Here is a 23583-nt window from a genome sequence, read left to right as displayed (position 1 = left end):
CAACAATGATTGCTCATCCTTTTGAAAGTAATGGAAGACCTCAAAAAGAATTAACTTGTTATACTTTACTGCTCTGTCTCTGCCCTCTACTTGGTATAGCCTTTTTTCACAATTGCCAGTTTCGGTCCTTGTTCCTATTTTGCGGCAGTCAAAATTTCAGTCGCCGTGAAAAAGTGGTACATTCAATTGGCCATAACTCAATCAATATTACCTGATTTACGTTGATGAAAAGCTAGTGGGTATTCTCTATTATTTATTGCTGTATAGATATTTGCGATGTGATTTTTTTAAGCTATGAAAAAAAGGGTGCTTTAAGGGTTCGGTTTTTGTGAGACTCCCTGTATAATTATAAAGTTAGGTCTCTCCTTAACGTACCGGTAAAGGGGATTCAAGGCCCCATCTCCAGGTCATGACCTGACATAAAAAAGGTTAAATTTCAAGCCCCTATGAGTGGTACGTCACATCATGTTTTGTTTAGACTAATAAGGTTTCTCCTTGAAGATGTCCACCAGTATAACAAAAGTGGATTTTTGAAACTGTTTGTCTTTTTATGCATATCATGAGATTTCTGTTTCATCTTCTTTTTACATTCATCATAATATGTGGGTTTTAACACGTAAATTAATGCTTCTGGTAATTAGCTCTGGGAAGGTCCTATTTTCCTCATGCTTGATGACTTTTAAAATGAAAATAAAAATTAATGTGATATGTGAATGTGTATTTTTAAAATTGATTGTTATGTTTACATGTATTGTCTTTTACGTATGCTGGGACCCATGGGAGACCAGTGAATTCTGCTGAATGGGCCGGTCGCGGGCGGCCGGCCGATCCAGTTGAAAGAAGGAAGAAATAAATAATGCTGAAATTCACGAATGCAAACTCTCATACTGGTATAGGCCTATATACGTGCGCAAATGTTTGCACTTTACAGGTGCATTGTATCAGAAATCATTAACGACTGAAGATTTGGAGAATGAAAAGTTGGCCTTTGGGGCTCAGCAGTGTTAAATTTGGGACTCTCAATAGGCTAGTACTCATGTACTGAAAACATGCAACACATGAAAGAACTGGCACTAACTCCATTTCAAATGCATGCTCATCGGGAATTCGATAGAAACTCCCCCTCCAATTATGCTCTTCGGGATCCTAGATGAAATGATACACATCTCATCCGTGCAGCAGGGTATGAGGTAGGCCTATGTTTCATGTCATCTGGGTAAACTGGGTTCCACCATTTTTGGATCAATGAAAACGAAGTAGCAAACACTCCACTTTATAGGTCAAATTCCCAATGAGCATGGACCGAGCCCGAGTTTTACAGCTTAACCGTTTTAACCACAGTTGTTTCAGTCATGACAGCAGAATCTTGTCAAAGAGCTAAGTGTTCAGTCTATTGTTATTTCCAGAGATTTCCTTGCATTTTGGACAAGATAATTTCCATGTTATTCTGAATATGCCAGTGAAAGTGAAGTACGTCATGCTATAAAGTTTGGTTTATACGCTGAATGTTATAGTTATTTAGAGACAGTTTGATTAAGTGGATTCTTAAGTAATCTGGCAGTGAGAAAACACTACATGGAAACTGTAAACCGAGACAGTTATTCGTTTCAAAGGACATTATTTTGTTCGTCTTGATTTTCAGCTGGATTTTTGGTTCCTTCATGATTCACGGTCTCTCCGTTATTAATACAGTTTGATAATTTACCTTTGAGTTTTAAGATGCTTGTTAATGATTCGTTGTCAGAAATTACAGAATTTAAGGACAGTTCTTGCAAGTTTATTGGTAGTTTTGCCAGATATGTTCTGCTAGTTATTTCGTTGTGCCACTGACCGTGTTACCACATGAACGGTAACGGTTATTTTGTACCTTAATTGTATCGAATAAAATCATTGTACGATTTGCAATATTTCTTCTGCTAAACTTTAATTGATCTACATGACGATCCCAACCTTTCTTCTTTTTAGTATAACTATGGCGGAGATACGTACTTTTTGCGGACTGCCATAAAGCGCCGAATGTCCAGCAGGCCTTCAGTAGGAATGCAAGGGAAATTGACTTCATCGTGCCCGCGAACACGGTGAACATGTAAAACTCGCAGGTTTTTCTCAGGTTTGGTGGCCTCAAGCTCAGAAATCAGTCTGCACGCGCCTTGCGAAGAAGACAAATTCTCAGGCTAGAATAACCGTCGGTATTTACCATAATATTTTTATAGGAGGCGTGGGGCGGTTTCATTATTTCCAGTACAACATGACTCATAGCGTCCCATTCGAGTTATTGAGTTACTGACGTCCATAGATATAGAATATCTGTGCTAATGACGTACGTCATAGCTCTTTACGTCACGCGTAAACGTGCAAAGGTGCGGTGCCATAGAATATAGAATAAAAAGACTTTTATTCTTTATCTATGACAGGTGCCGGCCTGCCGATCGCGTTCTCGCGCTTAGGTCCAAAGAACAGCCTAAACAAACCCCAACATGGCAACGCCTCATGTCGTACATTTAATACTATTGCAAGTCATGTGATAGTATGTACGGCCAGCTCAGAGGCACTGAGTCGGGTTAACTTTCCCCTTAAATGTTAGCATTGCCTATCTCTTCTTTTTTTTTTGGACGATCTTCAAATTCTTTCAGATATGATTGCTCTGAGTTTGATGAGTGGTGTTACCTAACGAGGCGCACTTGACGTTAATGGGTCGCGCCATGTATACATGATTCGCCGGCCGGTCAATCTCGTCCCCAGTGCTCACTTTATTTCCAACCTAGTTTCCAAAGGAAAGGTAGTGATGGGAGCGTACTGTTCGGCATCCTGGAAACGAGGTTGCCGGCCGGTGTCCTTGTTTTTTTATGCTGCAGCTGACGATTGAGGGCGGCAAACACGAAAATTCAGACACTAGACATGATAAATATGATATGCATGATGATGATATTTCAAATGGTCGACCTGCTTAATAAATAATTTTGCTTCATTTTTTTGTGATTCGTGGTTATAAACAAGTATGCCTCTTGAACCATGGCAGTTCGTTATACCCGAGAAGCCAGGGATATTTTGGAGAATTGGATCACGATTTATGATTACCGGCACGGGTATCTTTTGTCGTATTTTTCTCAGTACGTTGAGATCCTCTTGTTGTGTTACTGTTTCAGTGTTAGTGTTAGGCCTAGGCCTACACAGTCATGACAGTATGGCTATATTCTTTGGCCAAGCACTGATGATGGAGTAGACTCTGTCATGTCTGTGCTTCCAGTGCATGGCCATGATTAATATTATAATAATAGCTGGAGTTACCCAGCCCTGAGTTTTATCATTGGGTTGTCTATTAGGGCTGGAGCGAATTTTTCTCGTAACTTGTAGTATAGGCAAATTTTTTGGGAAAATGTTCAATTTTGTCCCCGTTACACACTAATTGCAACTGCAACTCACCCCAAACTTGCCTGGAATAACCATTACACAGGTCCTTGAAGTAAAAAACGATCCACGATGAAGATTCAGCCTACAATTGCAGTGAAAACAGGAGGAATAACCGCTAACTTGACAACCTTGCTGGATTGGCCAGGACCGCAATTGGTTTGTGCACAAAAAAAATTGTGTACAATGAATGGCGGTCGATTAACAGGCACAGAGAGCGATCGCTGTCAACTACTCGTTTTTGCCGGCTACGCTGGCTGTTGGCGCATGACGTCACGCGGAAGCGTAACACCCGATGACTGTTTCATGCACTAATATAAGGTTTACCACTCGCATCACAGCTTTGGTACTGGAACCGCAACCAATAGTGCATGAAACAGCAAGGGCCCCACTCGAACTCCACTGTCACCACTCAGTTGCACGAACAGACAATTTTATCTTCTTTTTTTTATTCCACTTTCCAGGTCAACAATAAGCACTTTCACAGTATTATGCGACATTTTGTTCATCATTTGTTCATGGGTCAAACAGAACACGCTTTGCTGATGTGTTGCTGAGTACGAAGAGGCTACGCATAGGCCTATCAATCGAAGACTTTTGCGCTTCCATTTCCAAGTTATCATGCATTCATTTCAATATGTGCTCACGTCTAGCAACGCATGTTCTTTTTGTCCCACATGAACAAGATCATAAAGATGGTACAATGCTTGTTCAGTAAGCTGTTTGTACTTTTATTGTAGTAGTTTTTATAATTTTTAAAGTTTTCAGAATGCAAGACTACGTGAAATCACATTTTCGATGAAAGTTACAACTTTTCAAGCAGCAGAGCGAGAATTGGACATAATGGAGATTTGTCTTTTCACCTTGATTAAAATTTTGGGAAAGATTTCCATATAAGAAGTTCACTAATTTTCCTCTGTATTGACTAAGGCAAAATAAAAAAAAAACATGTTTAGCGTCCTGCCTCTTTGACAAAAAGGAAGGAGGAGGCCCTTTTGTTTTTTGTTTTTTCTTTTCAAAATGGCCGCCCGACACATTTTTCAAGACAACGCGGCTGGGCTATTTTTCAAGATGGTTACCAGCTTTTTTCAAAATGGCCGCCACTTGGACTCATTGACTATTTCCACAGCTTTATACACGGTATAAAAGTCTAAAAATACGATTTCTTTCGTCAGAGATCGTTAAAATTTATCAATTTTTGTCTTAAAAAAAAAAGAAAAAAAAAAAAAAAAAAAGGAGGCGGCCTCTAAAAAGGAAGCGGGCGGGGACGCTAAACATGTTTTTTTTTTTACTTCGCCTAACAAGCCCCAAGATAGTAATTTCATGTCATCAAAGTCAATTTGAGCAGTAAGAAAATACAAGCATTTTCTTAGAAAACACTTAGAATTTTTCAGTCCACTCTCATAGGGTTTGTACACAGGGTGTTGAGTGAACTTCTTATATCATTGTGTATATGGAAATCTTTCCAAATTTTGTAAGGAATCATATATGTAGTACATCATACATGTACACGTAAATGTAATGCATCGGGTAGAAATAACAGTGGATGAGTTTGCCCACTGCTGGTCTACAAAAAAAAAACACAAAAAGAGCTGTGGTCAGATGGTTACAGAGTCAAACTCCTGCACCTGCAGTGATTATAGGAGATAACTCTGTGTTCTACAATGGCCTCTCTAAACTTAGGAACATAATGGCTTCCTATGATTGATTATGTAGACTGATCTTTAGCTGCTGCTGATAACTGATCTCTTGGCCTGATGAACAGGGGTAAGAACTGTGAAGCGCTTTGAGATGTTGGAAAAAAGCGGTAGCCTGCAAAATTATTATTATTCTTTAAAAATTCAAGTTTTGAAACACTGAAAATATGTGGTCCGTGATATTGGGTTTCTTTTCGTTCACAGATTGGGTAAATGATTTCCAGGGTCATAACCTCAACATTCTGTATGACGCAGTGGAGAAAAGATCCCCTGAGCGTCCCCTTATCACTGTAGGCAACCACATCTCCTGCTTTGACCCATTATTATGGGGTAAGGATATTTGTTATTTTATTTTTCTATTAGGCCCTAAATGAATGTTGTGTGTGATCTGTGGATTTGCGTAGAAATGCATTTGTGTGATCGGTCGATCCTTTCTCAGACTTTACTACCCTTTTTTGAAGACAATGCTCCAGAGCCGTGAATTAGAAAGAAAAGGTGATCGACTGATGTTGGTGCGATCGTCTGATGGTGGTCAATCCACCGATATCGCAGTGCAATCAATTGATCGGGCAGCGCAATCGACTCGTAGCACATCAGGATCAGGCTAAATGGTACAAATCGCGCCCTACCATGGGCGTCGGGGGGGGGGGAGGGGGGGCGCTTGGCCAAAAGGAAGACTTTTTGGGGGCCTTATGTGCACTTATGACATTTCTGAAGTATAAACCATGATTTTTTTGCATTTTTAGGAACACTAAAATTGAGAAGATTTGGACATCCACACAGAACAAGATGGTAAGTGTTCCCATTTTCGTGACATTAGGAAAGTTCTGAAGATCAGTTTTAAAAAAGTAAATTTTACAAAAGGGACTATATTATGTCAAGCCCAACTACAGCATCGAACCAACAGTTGAAACGATCGCAGTTATTGTTGGGATCATCCCAACTGTACTTGGAATTGCCCCAACCGTAATGGCGGACTGTCCCATCTATACTTGGTGTCATTGCTAGAGTTGGTGCGCATTATGTACAGTAAACTCAACTTGGACAAATTGTTTACCCCTTCCCAAAAGGGTGTGGGAATTGGCATAAAAAAAGCAGAAGTGAAAAAGTGTTTGTACCCTTAAATTTATAGTTTCATATCTGTTCCATGGCCCTTCAGTTCCCACTTCCCAGCATGGCCCACCCTTCCTTCTGTGCAAATGTACCGTCTCAACATTGATGTTATTCATCAACTTTAGTAAGGCCAAAAAAAAAAGTCTCCGGTTTCTGGTATGCGCGCGCGTCGCCGTAGCCATGCGCGTCGGCAAAATGAAAAAGTTTTTTTTTTCAATACAAGATGATGTCTCAAAACCGCCAAACTCACTGGTTTGACTGGAATTCTGCTGCTGCACAATTTGCACATGTTTTTAGATGGAGTTATGATCGAGAATAAGCTTTATGTGGCCTCTCTGGACTCCCATATATTTGCACTAAGTTTAGTCGGGCACCATTTGCAGTCATCAGCCGACATTTGAAGCCAAAAAAGTCAGGTTAAAAAAAAAAAAAAAACGCGTCGCCGCACCACTTTTTGGACAAGCTCCATACCAGAAACCGGAGACTTGTTTTTTTTTTGGCCTTAAGTGCAACGGCATGACAAAAAAAATTGACGCTTGATAAACTTCGCAAGTTTACACAATATGCTAATACCAGAAACCGGAGACTTTTTTTTTTGGCCTAATGGCCCCAACTAAAGTTGGAAAAGAAAAGTTGGAATTGAATTTGTCCCTGTTCCGCCCCAAAACCACCCTCCTTGTACAGGGTGAGTAAAAAAAAGCAGAACCCAAACCCCCAAAAATATATTTCATATTTAAAGATATACGTAGCACCAAACATAACAATGACTGGTAAGCCAATTTCAAAAACTACTTTTAGATAAAAAAATTACTGAAATTGCTCAATCCCTTCAAAGAATATCACCATTTAAACGCAATTACCCTAAAACCTGTTTCGTCCACAAAAAAAAGCAACTTATTGTGTGTTCTGACTGTTTGGAACAACAAAGAAAATGACACAGAATACTTGTTTCAACAACTGTAGTACACGGTATCTTTGTTAACAACCCTGCCTAGGCAAACAATATGATTTATAAATCCCCTTTTTTTAAAGACGGGCCTTCAAAAGGACTTTGTTAAATATTTTTAGTTTTAAACTGAGGTTTTATCGCTGGTGATGTTTGAAGACAATTGTGACGACAATTCTTGAAATCACATTTTTGGACGAAAGAGGTTTCAGGGTCATTGCGTTTAAATGGTGATATACTTTGAACAGATTGAGCAATTTCAGTATTTTTTCATCTAAAAGTAGTTGATGAAATTGGCTTTCCAGTCATCATTATTTTGGTACTACATATTTGTTCAAATATGAAATATATTTTGGGGTTTGGGTTCCGCTTTTTTGACTCGCCCTGTATGATCCAAAACCATCCAAGCACTTTTGTATGGTTTTATTGAGCCTTCAAGGAGTAATGTCCTCATACAATGTAGCGCAGGTGCTAATTGGTTAATTCCGACAGTCGGTGTGTTTCTTCACAGGTGTCCAGTAGCCAGTGATATCACCTGCAGTAAGAGATGGCATGTGTACTTCTTCAGTCTCGGACAAGGGGTACCTGTAGTCAGAGGTTTGTACATTGTTTACCCCTTAACCAGAGAGTCGACTTTCTATTCGGAAAAGGAAAAGATTTCTTGTCGAAAAGCCAGGCAGAAGATCTTCTAAAATGTAGTTAGGCAATGTTGTACATTTTCATTACAAGCTCTTTCCTTGTTTTTGTAAAAAGTAATGTATGGAAGAAAGGTCCATATTTCAAGAGGTTATAAATTGTCAACTTTAAATATAATTCCCACTTTATAAGGTAAAATTATTCACTTTTCAGTTATTCTACCATTCTATATTAATTCACTACTGATGTTGCTGTTGAAGACGCTGTACATGTAGTCTTGTTTAACCTTCCTATGCAAACATGCACACATTCTGTGCCAAGTTGCCCTTTCAGTCAAGTGACTCTTTTCAACAGTTAAGAGCTCCCAGCTTACATAAAGCAGGATTGACTGGCTGTGACTGTTTATGTAACTTGATACAGCTGTGCTTTGCCTGTAGGTGATTGATAAGCCAGCCGTGACTACCACTTTCCCACTTTTGTCTGTTGACTGAATTCGACTAGTCTAGAGTGCTTGCTTGAAGTATGATCTGACTGCATGCCAGGGGAATTGGATGGAATTTTTGACTTTCTGTGACTGTTCAAGCAGTAGGAGGGTTGATATGTCATTGCTACTATCATTAAAAAAAAAATGCTTTAAAATAAACGAATAACCAAATCAAATAATCCAATTGTTGACATGTTGCAGGGGACGGTGTATACCAGCATTCCATGGATGTGTGCATTGACAAACTACATAAAGGCCAGTGGGTGCACTTCTTTCCTGAAGGTAGGTTCTTGTGATTTTTTTGGGGTCCCCCCCCCATCCTTTTAAGGGGGGGGGGGGGGGTTGGCACAGTCGCTAGTACTTTGCACGAGGCTTGATGCACCTGGGCCCAATTCCATTGTTCTGTTTACCGTTAGCCTTGAAAAATCCCTGCTTACTGTAGCAGATAATTCCGTGCTTACGGTTAGCATATTTCACAGGTTGCCTCTGCACATTGCGTACATCCCACAACTAAGGATTCTGTGCTTACTGGGTTAGCGGAGAATGTTTCTGCTAGTGCTGTTAGCACAGAATCGTGATCGTAAGCGCAGAATGCTGTGGTTAGCAGCGCCATGAAATTGGGCCCTCAAAAATGATGTGGGAACAATGGGCTGTTGAGTTCCTGCGTAGTACTGTATTTGGGAGGACTCGGAATGGCCTCAGCCCTAGGGCTGTACAGCGGAACCGGGTACCCGAGTACCCGACCGTTCATGTCAGGAACCGGTTCCAGATTGTGGAATCAGGTACCCGCAACCAGGTTTACAACTTACAAAGTAACTTCTCTGACAATAAAAAAAAGAAAGGTTTCGACGAATGTCATTTGTGGAGGATTTTCAAAATGAAAACCAGGCTACATGGGAAAACAAAGCATTTTTCACATTTATGACGCTCGTGAAAGTTGCAATTTACACTGTAAAGCTGCAGAGCTCATTGTACACACTTGTATCTCACTGCATTGATGCACCGATGTGGCAGTATTATCATGCGGACATTTTTATAAAAATCTCAAACAGCAACTTCCGAGATTTGAATTTCAGGTTGGGTTTCTTTCACGGGTACCCGGATACCCGTGTTTCTTTCAATCGGGTACCCTGTTCCAGTACTACCCGTAAATGCACACCCCTACTCAGCCCCAAATATCCCAGTAACATTTAGTTATTAAAACAAAATTGCCATGGGTTATATTGCACGCTAATTTATTTTTTTTTCTTTAATAAGGTGTAAATAGTTGTGAATTTGTATTCAGTATTTAGTTTTGGGTAAGGGCCACAGGGAATGGTTTCTTCTTAAAACACAGCTGGTTGACAGTAATTGAAATGCGACTCCGAACCCTCCCCGACCCCATTGCTTCCAAAATTAACCAAGTATCCAGCACCGAAGCAGCAAGTGTTTAAAGGGAATATACAACATTTGCTTTGGCTGTAATTTTCAGAAATGGACCGGTTTGGGTAGTTAGTATTTTATGGCAAATATTGTTACACTGACTTGTTTGACGTTTTGGGTTCGTAAATGCTGGAAAAGCCAAGAAAAACGGAGCGATTTATCAGGGAATTGTAATGTCAGGGAACCAGTCTAGCTGGCTTGTACCCATTCACAGGTGTGTAATCGAATGCAAAGAAAATGCTGACTATCTAAATATGATAAATTGACAGCAGTATTTAAAAAAAAAAAAAGCCAGTTTTCTTTCCAACAATGCTGGTCGGCCGACCAGCGTTGGAAACTGATACAAAAATACCACTTCTCTTGAAAATTTCAGCTCACCAGGTGCCACGATTTTACAGGACGCTTTAGACCGTCATTCATTAATAGTTCATTAGGGTATTTCATGATAATTTGGTACTTTTGTTTTTTGATGTTTGCAAATGTTGCATATTCCATTGAATGTTCATGGTTTAATGACTTGTTTTTGTTTATATATTCGTCTTTACACAGGAAAAGTCAACATGAACAATGAAGTCATGAGATTAAAATGGGGTAAGTTGCAGTAAGAACCCTTAAGGCTTTTGTTCCTGCAGGAATATTCTAATAACAAATTGTGACTAAAGAATAAGAGTCATTTAAATGGACTGACTTTTTATTGCTCTTGCTGCTTCCCCTCAAAATCATTGTCATCAACTGATTCTTACACCCTTATTTATAGGAGTGGGAAGAGCCATCGCTGAGAGCAAAGTGCTGCCCTTGGTCATTCCATTCTGGCATCTAGGGATGGATGAGGTGCTGGCCAACCACCCGCCGTACATCCCCAAATTGGGCAAGAAGATCACCATGCTGATTGGCAAGCCGCTGGACTTCAGGGAATCACTGTCGCGCCTACGGGAGGAGGGGAGATCACCGGTGAGTGGACTTGTATACAAGTCTAACCCATTCATCCTCAAAAAGGGGCCCTTAACCCTATCTGCCCTGAATCCTTCAAAATCCTCTTTGCCAAATTAGAGGAATTTTGAGGATTGAGGTTACATGGCAAAAGTGCGTTACTGATTTCGTAGGATGTATTTTGTAAAGGTCTTGGGCTGGACCTTGTGTTGTTCAGCCATGCATAAATAAAGGCCTGGATTATGCTTGAAATCCTCCGTACTGCTCCAGGATGTCACTGGCCAAGCCTCAACATATTGGCAGTCACTGCCGCAGGATTTTGCAGGATTCAGGCAGTGGTCACCCCTCCACGGACCATATTCAAGAAAGAATGGAGGAATTTGCAGGATTGAGGCTCCATCCTAGCAAAAAGGCCTGGCGAGTTAGGGTTAAAATAAGGGCCAGTTTACACTGAAGTCACTAAACAGCATATTTGGTGGTATAGTTGGAAAGTAGGGTAGTTGGAAACATGTACACATTTCTGAATTTATATTAACTAAATTAGACTTGCAGACTTGAGCTGATACAATTCCTTTTTTTGTATTTTCAAAAAATGATGTACCCTGTTTGTGACAGTCTCCATTAAAAATCTTTTGCAAAATTTTCGAGAAGCAGATGATTTTGTTACGTATCGCTGGCAGGTTTAAAAACTGTAATGTCAAAATTGCATCAAATTTAATGTTAGGTATGTTTTTTTTAACAATATGTTCTATTTCTTTTATCATCAACTTTAGCTTGAAATCAGAAAGAAGTTGACAGACATCATTCAAGAAGAGTTTGTTTCTCTGAAAGCCAAGGCAGAGGCTCTACACAAGGCAAGATTTTCCTCCAGCAGTTAACAGAAAGGGATTAGTTATCCTAACTGGGAATTGTGCCCAAGTTGGAATCATAACTCAGGCTGCGTCCCAATCACTTGGCCTAAGGCTGGGAATAACATGCGCACCTATGGAAGCCACTGGCTAGCGGCTACAGCCGCTTCCTATAGACTGGTGTGTTAATTCAAGCTGTAGCCTAGTGGTTCGAACCCAGCCTAACTTGGCTCAGGCTGCGGCTGTTTTTAACACATGCGTCTACAGGAGGTTGATTCAGCTGCTTTCATAGGCGTCTGTGTTATTGGCAGTGGTAGCCAATTAAATTTTGAACAGAATCATACAGGGTGGATAAAAAAAGAAACCGAGATATTATAGCTAATTGGAACACAAGTAGGGCACATGTGAATCAAAGGGAGATATCCTCTGTTAGGGTTGAATCTCCTCTTTAAAGTGACACCCTGATCATGTTCTTACATTCACGGTTGACTGAGCAGTGACCAATTTTATGAAAGGGTCTACTTAGAGAATTGCGCCACTTTTCATGGTGAAATCTCTTTTTTTCCCCAACCTGCCTTGATTGGCAACCATAGCCTTTCACTCTGTGACAAATGACACCACAAAAACCACAATTGAAAAGCAGCGCAATTCTCTAAAAAGCCCCTTTCATAAAATTGGTCACTGTTCAGTCAACCATGAATGTAATGACATGATCAGGGTGTCATTTTAAAGAGGAGATTCAACCCTGACAGAGAATATCTCCCTTTCATTCACATGTGCCCTACTTCTGTTCCAATTTGCAAGAATATCTCCGTTTCATTTTTTTAATTTTTTTTATCCACCCTGTATAGTACACATGGTACATGCAGGTGAATTGCAATTTGAACTTGGGCTAGCCTGGTCAATCTACTTATCCCATTTTTTTAAAATTCAAATGACTAACATATGATAATGGATTGAATACATTATTTATAAATTCACAACATGATTTTTGTATGATTATTCTTGTTAGGGGGAAATATAGTGATTGCATAGGAATTTTAATTCACCATTTTTAATGATGTATAGCCAAGATAGTAAGTAGTATGTGTTCAATAAAGTTTTGGGTAACATTAATATGAATCGTCTTAACCACACTCGTCTTTTTCTGCAGAGGCTAATACTGTAGTAGAATTTGGCAAAGTACACACCCAATGGCAGTCCTTCATTTTTAAGGAGCGCGATCGCGCAGGCGCTCCTACTGCGCTCCTCGACTGTCTCGAAGGAGCGCTAAAAATAGCGCTCCTCAGAAATCCAAAAGAGGGCTCGTCAAACACGGGAAGTTTAAAAATAAGAAGTGATAAAAACGCAAAGGATTTTAAGTCTTAAGCTACACGTATTTTTCGTTGGTATAATGCCCAAACTCACGTTAATATGCCGCTGGACATCGCTAAAAATGAACGAACACCGAGCTCGTACGTACTGTATAAGATCGTGTGTGTACAGCGGTTGTATACTGTGCGTGCACAATCTGCATATCGCGTAGAGCTGCATGAAAACACGTGGGCCCGTACGTGCAAGTGCAGCAATGACTGGTTCCCGCTGCGCCGCGCACTAAGTCCCAATGAAGGCATGATGAAAATGCGGTAACCAGTCAATGTAATAGTCCTGCGCGGTGCAATGCACTGCCTGCCGTACAGTGTTTTGCGTGCAGGCTGGACGGAATAGACGTCGTAAAAATGCCAAGAAAACAACGATTGAGAAGGACGATCTTTGCAAGCTTATTCACAAAACTTGATCTCTCTTGTCTGTGTATGTATTTCCCGTGTTCATGAATTTATTTTGAGGAAGTTTTACTGGTATGTGAAGTGAAACGATGCAGCGTGTTTCACCGAAATCCTATACCGTGAAACGAGTCTCATTGCCGGCCCACCACACACAGTGCATCACAAACGCTCGTACTAGTGCGAAGTTCAGATGTTGTTAGCCAGTTTCTCGTCGTGACTAGCATTGTGTATATGGCATACTTGACCTGCATTTTCCGTTATTTTTAAGATTATCGACGGCAGATATTTTCGATAAAACTTAAGGCAAGTTTGTGTCATTTTGAGGCCCTTTTTGTGAAGCTTTCGTAGAGCAATTGAAATAGTTCAGGCTGAAAATTTCATATAATTTTAACGAATCTGAAAGCAATTTTTCAGTTGCTTTATGTGCCGTTTATTAACTCTCCATTTTCCAAGTATAATCAAGTGATGAACCAACTGACACCTGTATTAAAAAATGAAAGCCTGAGCAGTAGTCAAACCTTTTATTAATCTCCATTTAGTTAGTTTTTTTAAATAAATTTTACCTTGTCTTACAGTTACAAAAACGAAAAAAGTAACGCAACTTGAGCATATGTTATTATGCAAAAACTAATAATAATGCAGCCCCTTGAATAAATCCTTATATTCAAAATAAAACAAAAACAATGGTAACCCGTCGTTTTACCGCTGTTTATCCGTAGATTTTAAGGAGAGCGATTTGCTCTCCTCGAATATTTGAGGAGAGCGATTTATAGCTCTCCTGGATTTTCTTTAAATGAAGGACTGCAATGGTGAGTTTAAATTGTGTACACACAAACATTACATGCTGATTGTATTTTAGGTCATTCTGAAAACAATTTATCACTAAGTTCCCAGGCATTTTGTACCATGAACATTCGCAAAGCCTCCAAAACCAAACATAAAGCAGTAAACAAATGGCTTATTCTGAACCCCCTCACAACGGTTACAAAGGGAAACTTGGGGGGGGGGGAGACCACTGGGAAAGGCATTTGATTGGCACTGCTGACGATGCTCTATGCAAATATCATTCGGTTCAAAGTTGTCCTTCCAGTCAAAATCAATTAAAGCTATAGTCCATCATTTGCAGCTATCCGAAAAAGTAACTGGCGTATTATTGTTGAAAAACATACTTAGTTGAAAGATAATAAGTGGACTAAACTCCCTGTGAAATTATTCTTTCTGGCAAGCTGTCATTTTGAAGTAATCAACGAAAGAAGGCCTTTCCAACTGTGCATCTTAAGACGCACCGTAGGAAAATATAAATTAGTAGTTTTTGTTATTCGGCGCAGCGCGCGCAAGCATTGGCACGACGCACAGGCGCGCGCGGTTGCTATAATTTGTCGGATCGGTGCGCGAGATCGCGTATAGCTGCAATTCAAAACAATTCAAAACATGATTCAGCAACTTTTGATTTGAAATTGAGATCCTAGAATGCTGTTTTTCTCAGAATATACAGCTGAAGCTGAGCTGAAACTTCATCAGGTTAGTTGTTCAGTATCCTTCATTAGATTTTGAACACTTTTGTTGCTTCAAACGAACAAAATGCACAAATTACAAATGATGGACTATATCTTTAAGTAACTGTTATTTAGCTCCGTGCCTACATAAAGCGGGATTGACTGGCTGTGACTGTTGATGCATACTTGATACAGTGATGCTTGGAAAGCAGGTGATTGATAAGCCAGCTGTGCCTTGCCTGCATTTGACTCGTCACAGTGCTTGGTTTGAAATATGATCCAACTGTTGGCGACTTGCCTGTGTAAAAACGCCTGGCAGGGAGAGGATTGGTTTTTATTTTCTACTCTGTGACTGTTCAGACAGCAGGAGGGTTAAAGATTGTAAAACAAATAATTGTTGAATCGCTACAACATGAAAAAATACATTCATGATGTTTTATTCAAGTCCGTTTGGCGTCTCTGAAGTGCCCTCATTCGCTAAAAAAAAAATGGCCAATTATCAAGTTGCCTGTCTGTTTTTGTGTCCGTTGTAAACATGTGGGTAGATTTTGTAGCATAAAATGAAGTCGAGCATTCTAGAAAAAAATTAATTCGGGGGGGGGGGGGGGGAGGATTGTAATTTGGCTGTAAAAAAAAAAGACAGGCGTGCAATTTCTCCTTGGATCAGCTGATTTCCTCTTGTTTTACTTCCCATGTGTGCCATTAAAAATAGAAAAACACGGGATGTACAAAGTCTTGAAAAGATTTGAATTTCCTTTTTTTTTGTGACTTCCCAGTTACATGCCTGAAAAGAGGGACGGTTCAAATTTACGTTTTTCTACCTCGACACATATCAAGTCACAGGGTGTTTTAGACTGGAAAATTGGATTTTATTGAAACAAATGAATTTTTTTCAAATACTTTAATTCTTTTGTATTTATACAATGTTTAGAAAATCTTACCTCAATACTTTGTAATAGGGCCTTGAGAAATTAACATTGATGATTATGGCAATTATGAATACGAAAGGAATCATTTGTTAATTATACATTATTTTTTAAATAAAGTGTGTATATATCAGTATCAGTCTAAATTGCTTTATTTGTGTTCATTGAACCACACATTAACAAGGTTTCATTGGTAAACCTTGTTTATGGCAAGCAAAATTTGAACTATGCCACCAATTCAAGTGACCTTGATCATATTCTATACCAGTTATATGTGCTGTGCTAAGATATTTCATCTGTAATGGATTTCCTGAGTTAAGAAATTATGGAAGAAAACTTGACGATGATTAAGAACGCTTGACGATGATTATATGGATACACAGTGAGATGCCTGTAATTCAAATAATTATGAGACATACCTAGGGGAATACCAGCCACAGCCTTTTTTTTAGCTGCAGCTGAGCAGCTCTACAAGTAGTCATGACTCTATGTTGGTTACTTAGTTGGTTCGTTGGTTTGTAACAAACTTCAGCATATGCCGTTTTTGGCCATCAGTCACCTTAATGTATCCATTATACGGATACACAGTGAGATGCCTGTAATTCAAATAATTATGAGACGTACCTAGGGAAATACCAGCCACAGCCTTTTTTTAGCTGCGGCTGAGCAGCTCTACAAGTAGTCATGACTCTATGTTGGTTACTTAGTTGGTTCGTTGGTTTGTAACAAACTTCAGCATATGCCGTTTTTGGCCATCAGTCACCTTGTCCCTTAGGCCCTCGCAACAACACAGTGCCTCAGGTTCATGGCCCTGAATTGTGATAGTTGCATAGGTCTCCACTGACCAGCGAACAATTTATTGCAGTTGTGGAAAATTGGGTCACGAGACTGACATTGGGACTGGCACTGTACTGCACACGCATTTGGCGTTCCACATGTACCTAGCATATTGTGGGGCGCTGTGGTCCAATGGTTACAATGTTCGACTCGTGTGCCGTGGTGCATGGGTTCGAATCCTGACCGTAGGAACATGGTGCTTGTGCTCTTGAGCAAGGCACTTTACCATTATTGCTTCGTCCTTCGGATGGGACGTAAAGCCGTAGGTCCCGTGTGTTGTGTAATGCACGTTAAAAAACCAGTAACACTCATCGCTGAGAGAAAGGGTTTGCCCTGGTGTTTCTGGCAGTGGCTGCAATGTGCGCCGCAGCACCTTGTAAACCATTATAAGGTGCTACATAATGGGTCTCATATTTCTCACAAACTTTATTTACCTTTCTTTAATAATTGACATAATTTCTAGCGCCTTGAGTACCTAATTGTTGGTAGATACGTGCGCTCTATAAGACTCCATTATTATTATTATATTCAGCTATAAAACGCTCCATGCACCAAGTGACATTCAACAAATACGAATCCTTTATTTCAATTGATAGTCACAGCCACGTGAGTAGTAGTGCATTATATTATTACACAGACTTGTACATCATGTACATGACTTATAGGCTACAACAGGTCTACAGTTGGGCCGCAGCTTCCCAGATCATTTCCAGCTTGTTAACCAACTCATTGTTCACGTGTCCTCAAAGACTTGTAGCACCTCCTGCTTTTTCACCAGCTGGCTTGGTGTGATACCATTCTTATCCGGGCAGTTCAACGCGCCCAATCTCAACAGGGTTTCCACGCATGCTCGGTTTTGAATACCCGCAGCAATGTGCAATGCTGGAAGTCCAAAAATAAATCACAAAGGTTGTCATTTATTGGTTAAATAACTTGTAAGAACCATGGTAAGGCAAATAGTAAATTTTATAAATTCAGAAATTCATCAAGTTAACTGAACTACATGGGCAACAATTACTTAACTCAGGGAATATACATTTACTGTGAAACTGATAAGTTAAACCTCAAGGGAACAGGTTCAAAATTTGACTTTCAAGCAGAGTTTTGAGTTAAGCTGGGTTGTATGTCACTGTTATACTACAGAAGGCAATGGATTCTTTGTTTGACTTAACAGTTGTTTTGAATTATCAGAGTTTCACTTATCGAGATTTCACTGTATGGGAGGTATAAAGAGAAACAACTTTTGTAAACATTAGCAGGTGGTAATATATATTAGTGGCAAGAGTCATTCCCTTTTCCAACCCGCCCGTTCTGTCACTTTTTCATGCTGGACTGAACGATGGACTCCGTGCATTAACAGTGGATGTCACTGTGTGACTTACTCAAAACGGCCAGTGTATAGTGAAGTACACAGAACGTGCCAGCACACACATTCTTGTTCCGTAAATGGGGACTGCACAAGTGTTGTCCCATGGTATTACGGGGACCGAAGACGCTATGGGGACAGCAGAAAGCCGCAATAACTCGGTCCTAATATTTTCAAAAAACTTCCCCACATTGCGGCGACGGCCCGCCGAGATTCACATTTGTGTATGGCACAGAACATGCACTACAAAGTTTCATTTCATTGTGCACAAACCTATCCCTCTGTGGAGGGACCATAAAAAGTTATACTTATAAAACTAGAGAGTGCACGCACTATTTACGAGCACGCGGATGTGCCGACATATACGCGCTGCCGCCATACTTCAGGTGGATCAGTATACTAAACCCAACCCATTGTGAAGGGCTCATGATAAAACTTGCCATTTTGTATCTACTGAATAATTATGATTTTGTGCTCTCTGGAAATTGCTTTACGGGCTTGCCTTGTCTTGTTTTACCCATAGAGGGGGTACTTTTGTTCCCAGTCCATTGTAACCTACAGGCAGTGATGTACTCCCTCTCGATTGTGAACAATTGTGTGGATTAAAGAAATGTATCAAATGTAAGTACCTGTTCTGCCTCGGTCATCTGTGGCATTGATGTTGGCTCCAAGAGAGTGTAGTGTTTCTAGCATTGTAGAATGACGCTCCTAACAGTACAAATAACAAGAGATGTTAATTAATCCACCCAAAAGCAACTCGCAGGGTTACTTAAGAAAAGTGGAGAAATCAAAACTTGAAACATGTGGCTGCAGATAGATGATTGACAACTGGCCAGGGCAGCACTGTGACTTACCTTAGCTGCCAGGTGCAATGCTGTGTGTCCACCCTTTGAGGTGGGCGTGTCCACATCCACCTGTCGCTGATTGACAAGGAAAGTGACAGATGATTGACAGCCGGCCTGGGCAGCAAGGTGTAATGCTGTGCGTCCAAGGATGTCACATTTGTGCACGTCTGCCTGCATGGAGTAAAAAACACAGAGTGTCTCGAAGTACCGGACCACTAATGTTACGGTTCAGATTATGGGATCAGGTACTCATACCCAACTTAGGATAACCAACTTACAAAGTACTTTTAATAGTAACTTCTCAGACAGGTTTTGAATGCCATTTTTTGGAAATTGTTCAAAACGAAAACCAGGCAACACTGAAATCCAAAACATATTTCACGTTAAGTGCATTTTAAAATGTGATAGATGACGCTCAAGAAAGTTGCAGTTTACAGAGTAAAGCTATAAAGCCCTTCATATAACTTCCAGGATTTGAATTTTGGGGTTGCGTTAGATTTCTTATATGGGTCCCAGGTACCGTGTTTTACTTCAGCAGGGTACCTGGTTCCCGTACTGCCCGTACATGCACACAACTACATGTAGATCTGACTCTCAGTGACTAGCCTGTGTATAAAGGCATGGCAGGGCAACCAGATTGATATGTTGACTGTCTGGGACTGTTCAGATATAGGAATCGAAATGAATATTCATTATACCCTTTGTTGATCCACAAGGCGCTGAGCTATATCCACAAAGCCATCTCTCAAAGCATCCATCAGAGGAGTAGATCCGCAACTGTCTGCCTGGTCAACTGGATACTTGCCTCTTGTCAACAGTAAATTCACTGCCTCAAGTTTACCATGCAATGCTGCAAAGAAAGCATAACAGGAAATCTTAAATGATATGGGAGGTAGATGTATGGACTTTAGAGAGTGGGAGACATCACAATGGGAGACACACCACTACGCATTGGTGCCATACACCTACCGCGCACAAAGACGCTACAGGTTTGAGCACATTTAATTAGGAAATATTTGTGCGTACTTCACGCCATGTGTGTGCTAACCAATGGTCTTGAGTGTGGGCTCCTGGTGTGTCCCTCCCAAGGAGCTCCTGTGAGCAGTTGTAGTCAATTCCGTCACAAGTCCCTACAAGTCCGTCACAAGTCCTCCAGTCTCAAGTCAAGTCACTAGCTATTCAAATGAACTGTTACAAAATGTCTTATGTCACTGCTCATCTAGTTACTTGTGACAGGACTTATGAATGGACTTGGTAAAGAGGACCTCCTTCACCTGACAGGTTTGCCTGGAGGGCACCAGTAAATTGGAGTCAAGCCCCGTATGAGTACGTGTTGCCATCCGGACAGCTCAGAGACTCCGAAGGCGCCATCTTTGCTGTAGAGTCATCCATTGTCGGTTATGACGGAGATGATGACGATATGCATAAAGGTGGAGTTTGACACCGTGATTTGGAACGTTCCAGCCCCCCCCCCCCCCCCCCCCCCCCCCCCCCCCCCCCCCCCCACCCACCCACTGAAAAATTCCTGGCTACGCCACTGCTTAAGGTCTGGTGTTCAAAGCTCATTCGTCCTAATCCCCCAGTACCAAAAATCATAAAGAAACTTGCTGACTTTGGCATGGTGAGGGCTATGGCTGCATGTGGATTAGAATTGTTAGGTTATTTTTTTTTTAACCCTTACCCTACTAGACCCTCCAACGCATGCCAATATGTGCCTCAAGAAAATCTCCTATGTTTTTTGCATGGCCCTCCAATATCTGCCATGTCATTTCAAGGGTAACTGGACAGGCACTCCAATACATGCCACAGAGAACAATGAGAGTCCTCTGATAACAAAGTGAGTGCCCCCAGCTGGTCAGTATCAGGCACCCTCCAGGGCCTCCAACTCCTGCCAATTGGAGCCTTCACTGCTACATCAAAGTATCCTCCAATAAAGTGCAGCTGGAGGGCATTGGCATAACCAACTGACATGCAGTAAACTACCCTCAGAGAGTAAGGGTTAATGGGCCAAATGAAGTACCTGCTGTATGTAGAGGTGTGCGGCCGTTATTACTGACTGTATCCCACAGGTCCGGTATGCTGTCCAGGAGGTAGCTCAGGATTTCCACGTGTCCCTCTCTGCAAGGTGAAACGACAAGGGTTTTTTGCAGTGTACATGTATGCAAACTATGCTTTAGTCTGACATAATTTCCAGAATTTTAGGCGTAACACTTTATCGTCGATGTGAAGTTGTATGAATCTGATGAGCTAAGATTAAGATGAATACGATAGGCATAAAAAAACTTCAGCAGTGTAAAAGATGAATCAAATCAAGTCTTGGGAAATTTGGCAGTGCTAGCCAGCAAATTCCAATCATATTTCACAAGCGCTGCAGTCAAGCTAATGCATGTGTGAGGTATGCTTGCTCAGAAAATGTTTAGGTAGTGATGTCCAAGTTCCCGGGACTGGATTTGATACAGTGACCTCTACCCCAGCAGCAGCTTCACTGTGCTTGCTAGGGACCTGCTGTATTAGGGGAATAAAATTGAAATCCAGTCTTAGATCAAGACTACACATTGTAGACAGTACAGCCAACTGACCTGGCAGCTATGTGGAAGGCATTCCAGCCATCTTTGTTTCTTAGTCTTGGGTTAGCTTTGTGTTCAATGAGTTGCTTGATGACATCTTTGTCTGCTTTGGTGCAGGCTAGATGCAAAGGTGTCCTGTCAGAATAAAATACGAAAACTCAACTGTTACTTGTCGAGTTTATACCTCTGGTTCTCTTCAGAACCATTCTCTTCGTTGAGAAATTATTTGCACATGGTGTTTCCGCAAACCTTTCATTATTTAGTATCTCCACCATGCAAAGCCTCAAATTTTACTCAACTGTTACAGATTATCTGCTTGAGGATCATCAATCTTGTTTTATATCCCTCCATTGAAAATTTCATTTATTTCAGTACTGTTGAGGATATTCAGGGAAAGCCATACGTTCATTCAACTGAATTCAACCAAACCAGTTATAGCATATTTTGTGGTTTCCGTTTCGGAGGAGCAATTACGCTGGGTTCAAGCCTAAATATGAAATTTGACATTTACTATGTAATGTAGGTATGTTTTTCCTACAATACAGATACTTTTGACATTGTTGCGGGGGGGGGGGGGGGGAGAGGGTACTGTTACATTTTATTTTAATATTCCAATTCAACACTTTAAAGGGAAAATACAACATTTGCAAACATCAACAAATAAAACTACCAAATCATTTTGAAATACCTTGCTGGACTGTTAGTGAATGACAGTGTAAAGCATCCTGTAAAATCATGGCACCTGGTATACTGTCATTTTCAAGAAAAGTGCTATTTTTGTATCAATTTCCAACGCTGATCGGCCGATCAGCGTTGGAAAAAACTGGCTTTTTTTCAAATACTGGCCCCAATTGACCATCGCACTTGTTTGCAATCGATTACACACCTATGAACGGGTACAAGCCAGCTAGACTGGTTCCCTGACCTTACAATTCCCCAATGTATGTAAACTGCTCTGTTTCTTCTTATATGGAGTCAGGGAACCAGACTACAGGAAAATGATTGTTTTCTTGGTTTTTATAGCATTTTCGAACCCAAAACCTCAAAAAAGTCAGTGTAACTATATTTGCTATATATTTCCAACCCCCCAATTCCATCCATTTCTGAAAATTACAGCAAAAGCAAATGATGTATATTCCCTTTAAACCCTTCAAAAGTTGCATTCATAATGATTCAAAACACTGATATGGGTTACTGCATACATTACCATTATATTCAAAGTTCATGGTGAAATTAAATTATTCTAGCACTCCCAGAAATCTTCATTTAAGCTCCTATCAAATGCCCCCCCCCCCCCCCCCCAGCTGCTCTTGGGCGGGGCTGCCGGGGCTGGGGGGGGGGGAGCAACTGATAGTCGCATTAGAGTCATTATTCCCAACATTTATTCTTTAATTTACACTGTTACACCCACCAATCTGCTCTTTTCAGTGGGTCAACCAAAACGCCCGATGATGACAGCAAGAAAGTCACACAGTTGCCATTTCCAGACGCTGCGGCTTCGTGCAAGGCTCGTTTTCCGTCCAAATTTGCAGCTTCAAAATCGGCACCCTCAGCTTTGAGAAACTCTAGCACCCGGACGTGGCCGTGCCTGGCAGCTAGGTGCACCGCCCTGTCACCGGAGCGAGGCCGGCTGTACTGAAGAACCTCAGCTGCGTTAAGTTCTTCGTTGGTCAACAAGGTTTGCATTGATTTCACATCACCTTTTTGTGCGCAGCTGACGAAAGTTTCTCCCCCTTTTTGCATCCCTTATTTGAAACGATAAAAATAAGTGGAATGTGTGTAGGGGTACCTTTTGTCGATGGCTAAATAATACCGTCTTAACATCCAAGAAAAACTAGCCGTAATGTAGACCCGTGAACGTGGCTTGTAAACTACGCCACGTTCTTATGTCATTTCGAACCTGGCGAACGTGTCCCTCTGACTCCCTCCGTTACACACACTGGACGTTATTTTGCCTATGTAATAAGTACTCACATATGAAGCTGTCTTGAATTCTATTTGTACGTCAAAACTTGCATTTGACGAAAATTGAGGAAAATTCTGGCCCCGGTTCATGAAGTCCGTCCGCTACTGCTAGCTGCCATTTTCTCCCAACTGACGCACGCGCATTGCGTTTTATTTTCGTATGATTGACGGCTGTTTACTGTCGCAGCTAAAACAGACATCGTTTTAGACAAGTTTCAAGTCCTTTCCTCTCTCACCGCACCGCACGCGGTCGCACGTGCGCCCGCGTGTGTGTGCACACACGTACTGTACACGAGATGAGCCGAGCAGCCAATCGTCTGCGGGGTTTTTT

General features: G+C 41.0%; 2 protein-coding genes across 3 annotated transcripts; one reads left to right on the top strand and one right to left on the bottom strand.

Annotated features, from left to right (window-relative positions):
- Positions 1 to 2878: 2878 nt before the first annotated feature.
- On the top strand, positions 2879 to 11903 carry LOC119726497 (tafazzin-like). Of its 2 annotated transcripts, none has more exons than XM_038198210.1 (8): positions 2879 to 3086; positions 5310 to 5435; positions 5852 to 5897; positions 7676 to 7761; positions 8486 to 8566; positions 10256 to 10297; positions 10464 to 10657; positions 11410 to 11903. In XM_038198210.1, exons 1-8 carry the CDS (start codon positions 2999 to 3001, stop codon positions 11512 to 11514), a joined length of 768 nt encoding a protein of 255 aa, XP_038054138.1. In that variant the 5' UTR covers positions 2879 to 2998; the 3' UTR covers positions 11515 to 11903. The 2 variants fall into 2 exon arrangements, with proteins under 2 accessions (XP_038054138.1, XP_038054136.1); XM_038198208.1 differs by having other exon boundaries at positions 2880 to 3110; positions 11410 to 11902.
- A 5162-nt stretch (positions 11904 to 17065) lies between these two features.
- LOC119726496 (ankyrin repeat domain-containing protein 16-like) lies at positions 17066 to 23131 on the bottom strand. Its single transcript, XM_038198207.1, has 7 exons — positions 22699 to 23131; positions 21300 to 21422; positions 20741 to 20838; positions 19419 to 19570; positions 18730 to 18891; positions 18505 to 18583; positions 17066 to 17391 (listed from the first exon to the last, which is right to left on the bottom strand). Exons 1-7 carry the CDS (start codon positions 23028 to 23030, stop codon positions 17243 to 17245), a joined length of 1095 nt encoding a protein of 364 aa, XP_038054135.1. The 5' UTR covers positions 23031 to 23131; the 3' UTR covers positions 17066 to 17242.
- Between the last annotated feature and the right edge of the window lie 452 nt (positions 23132 to 23583).

Source organism: Patiria miniata, unplaced genomic scaffold (genome assembly GCF_015706575.1).
Source record: "Patiria miniata isolate m_02_andy unplaced genomic scaffold, ASM1570657v1 HiC_scaffold_2, whole genome shotgun sequence".
NCBI lineage: Eukaryota > Metazoa > Echinodermata > Asteroidea > Valvatida > Asterinidae > Patiria > Patiria miniata.
Note: the sequence above shows the minus strand (reverse complement) of the source record. Positions and strands in the feature narration are given on the sequence as shown.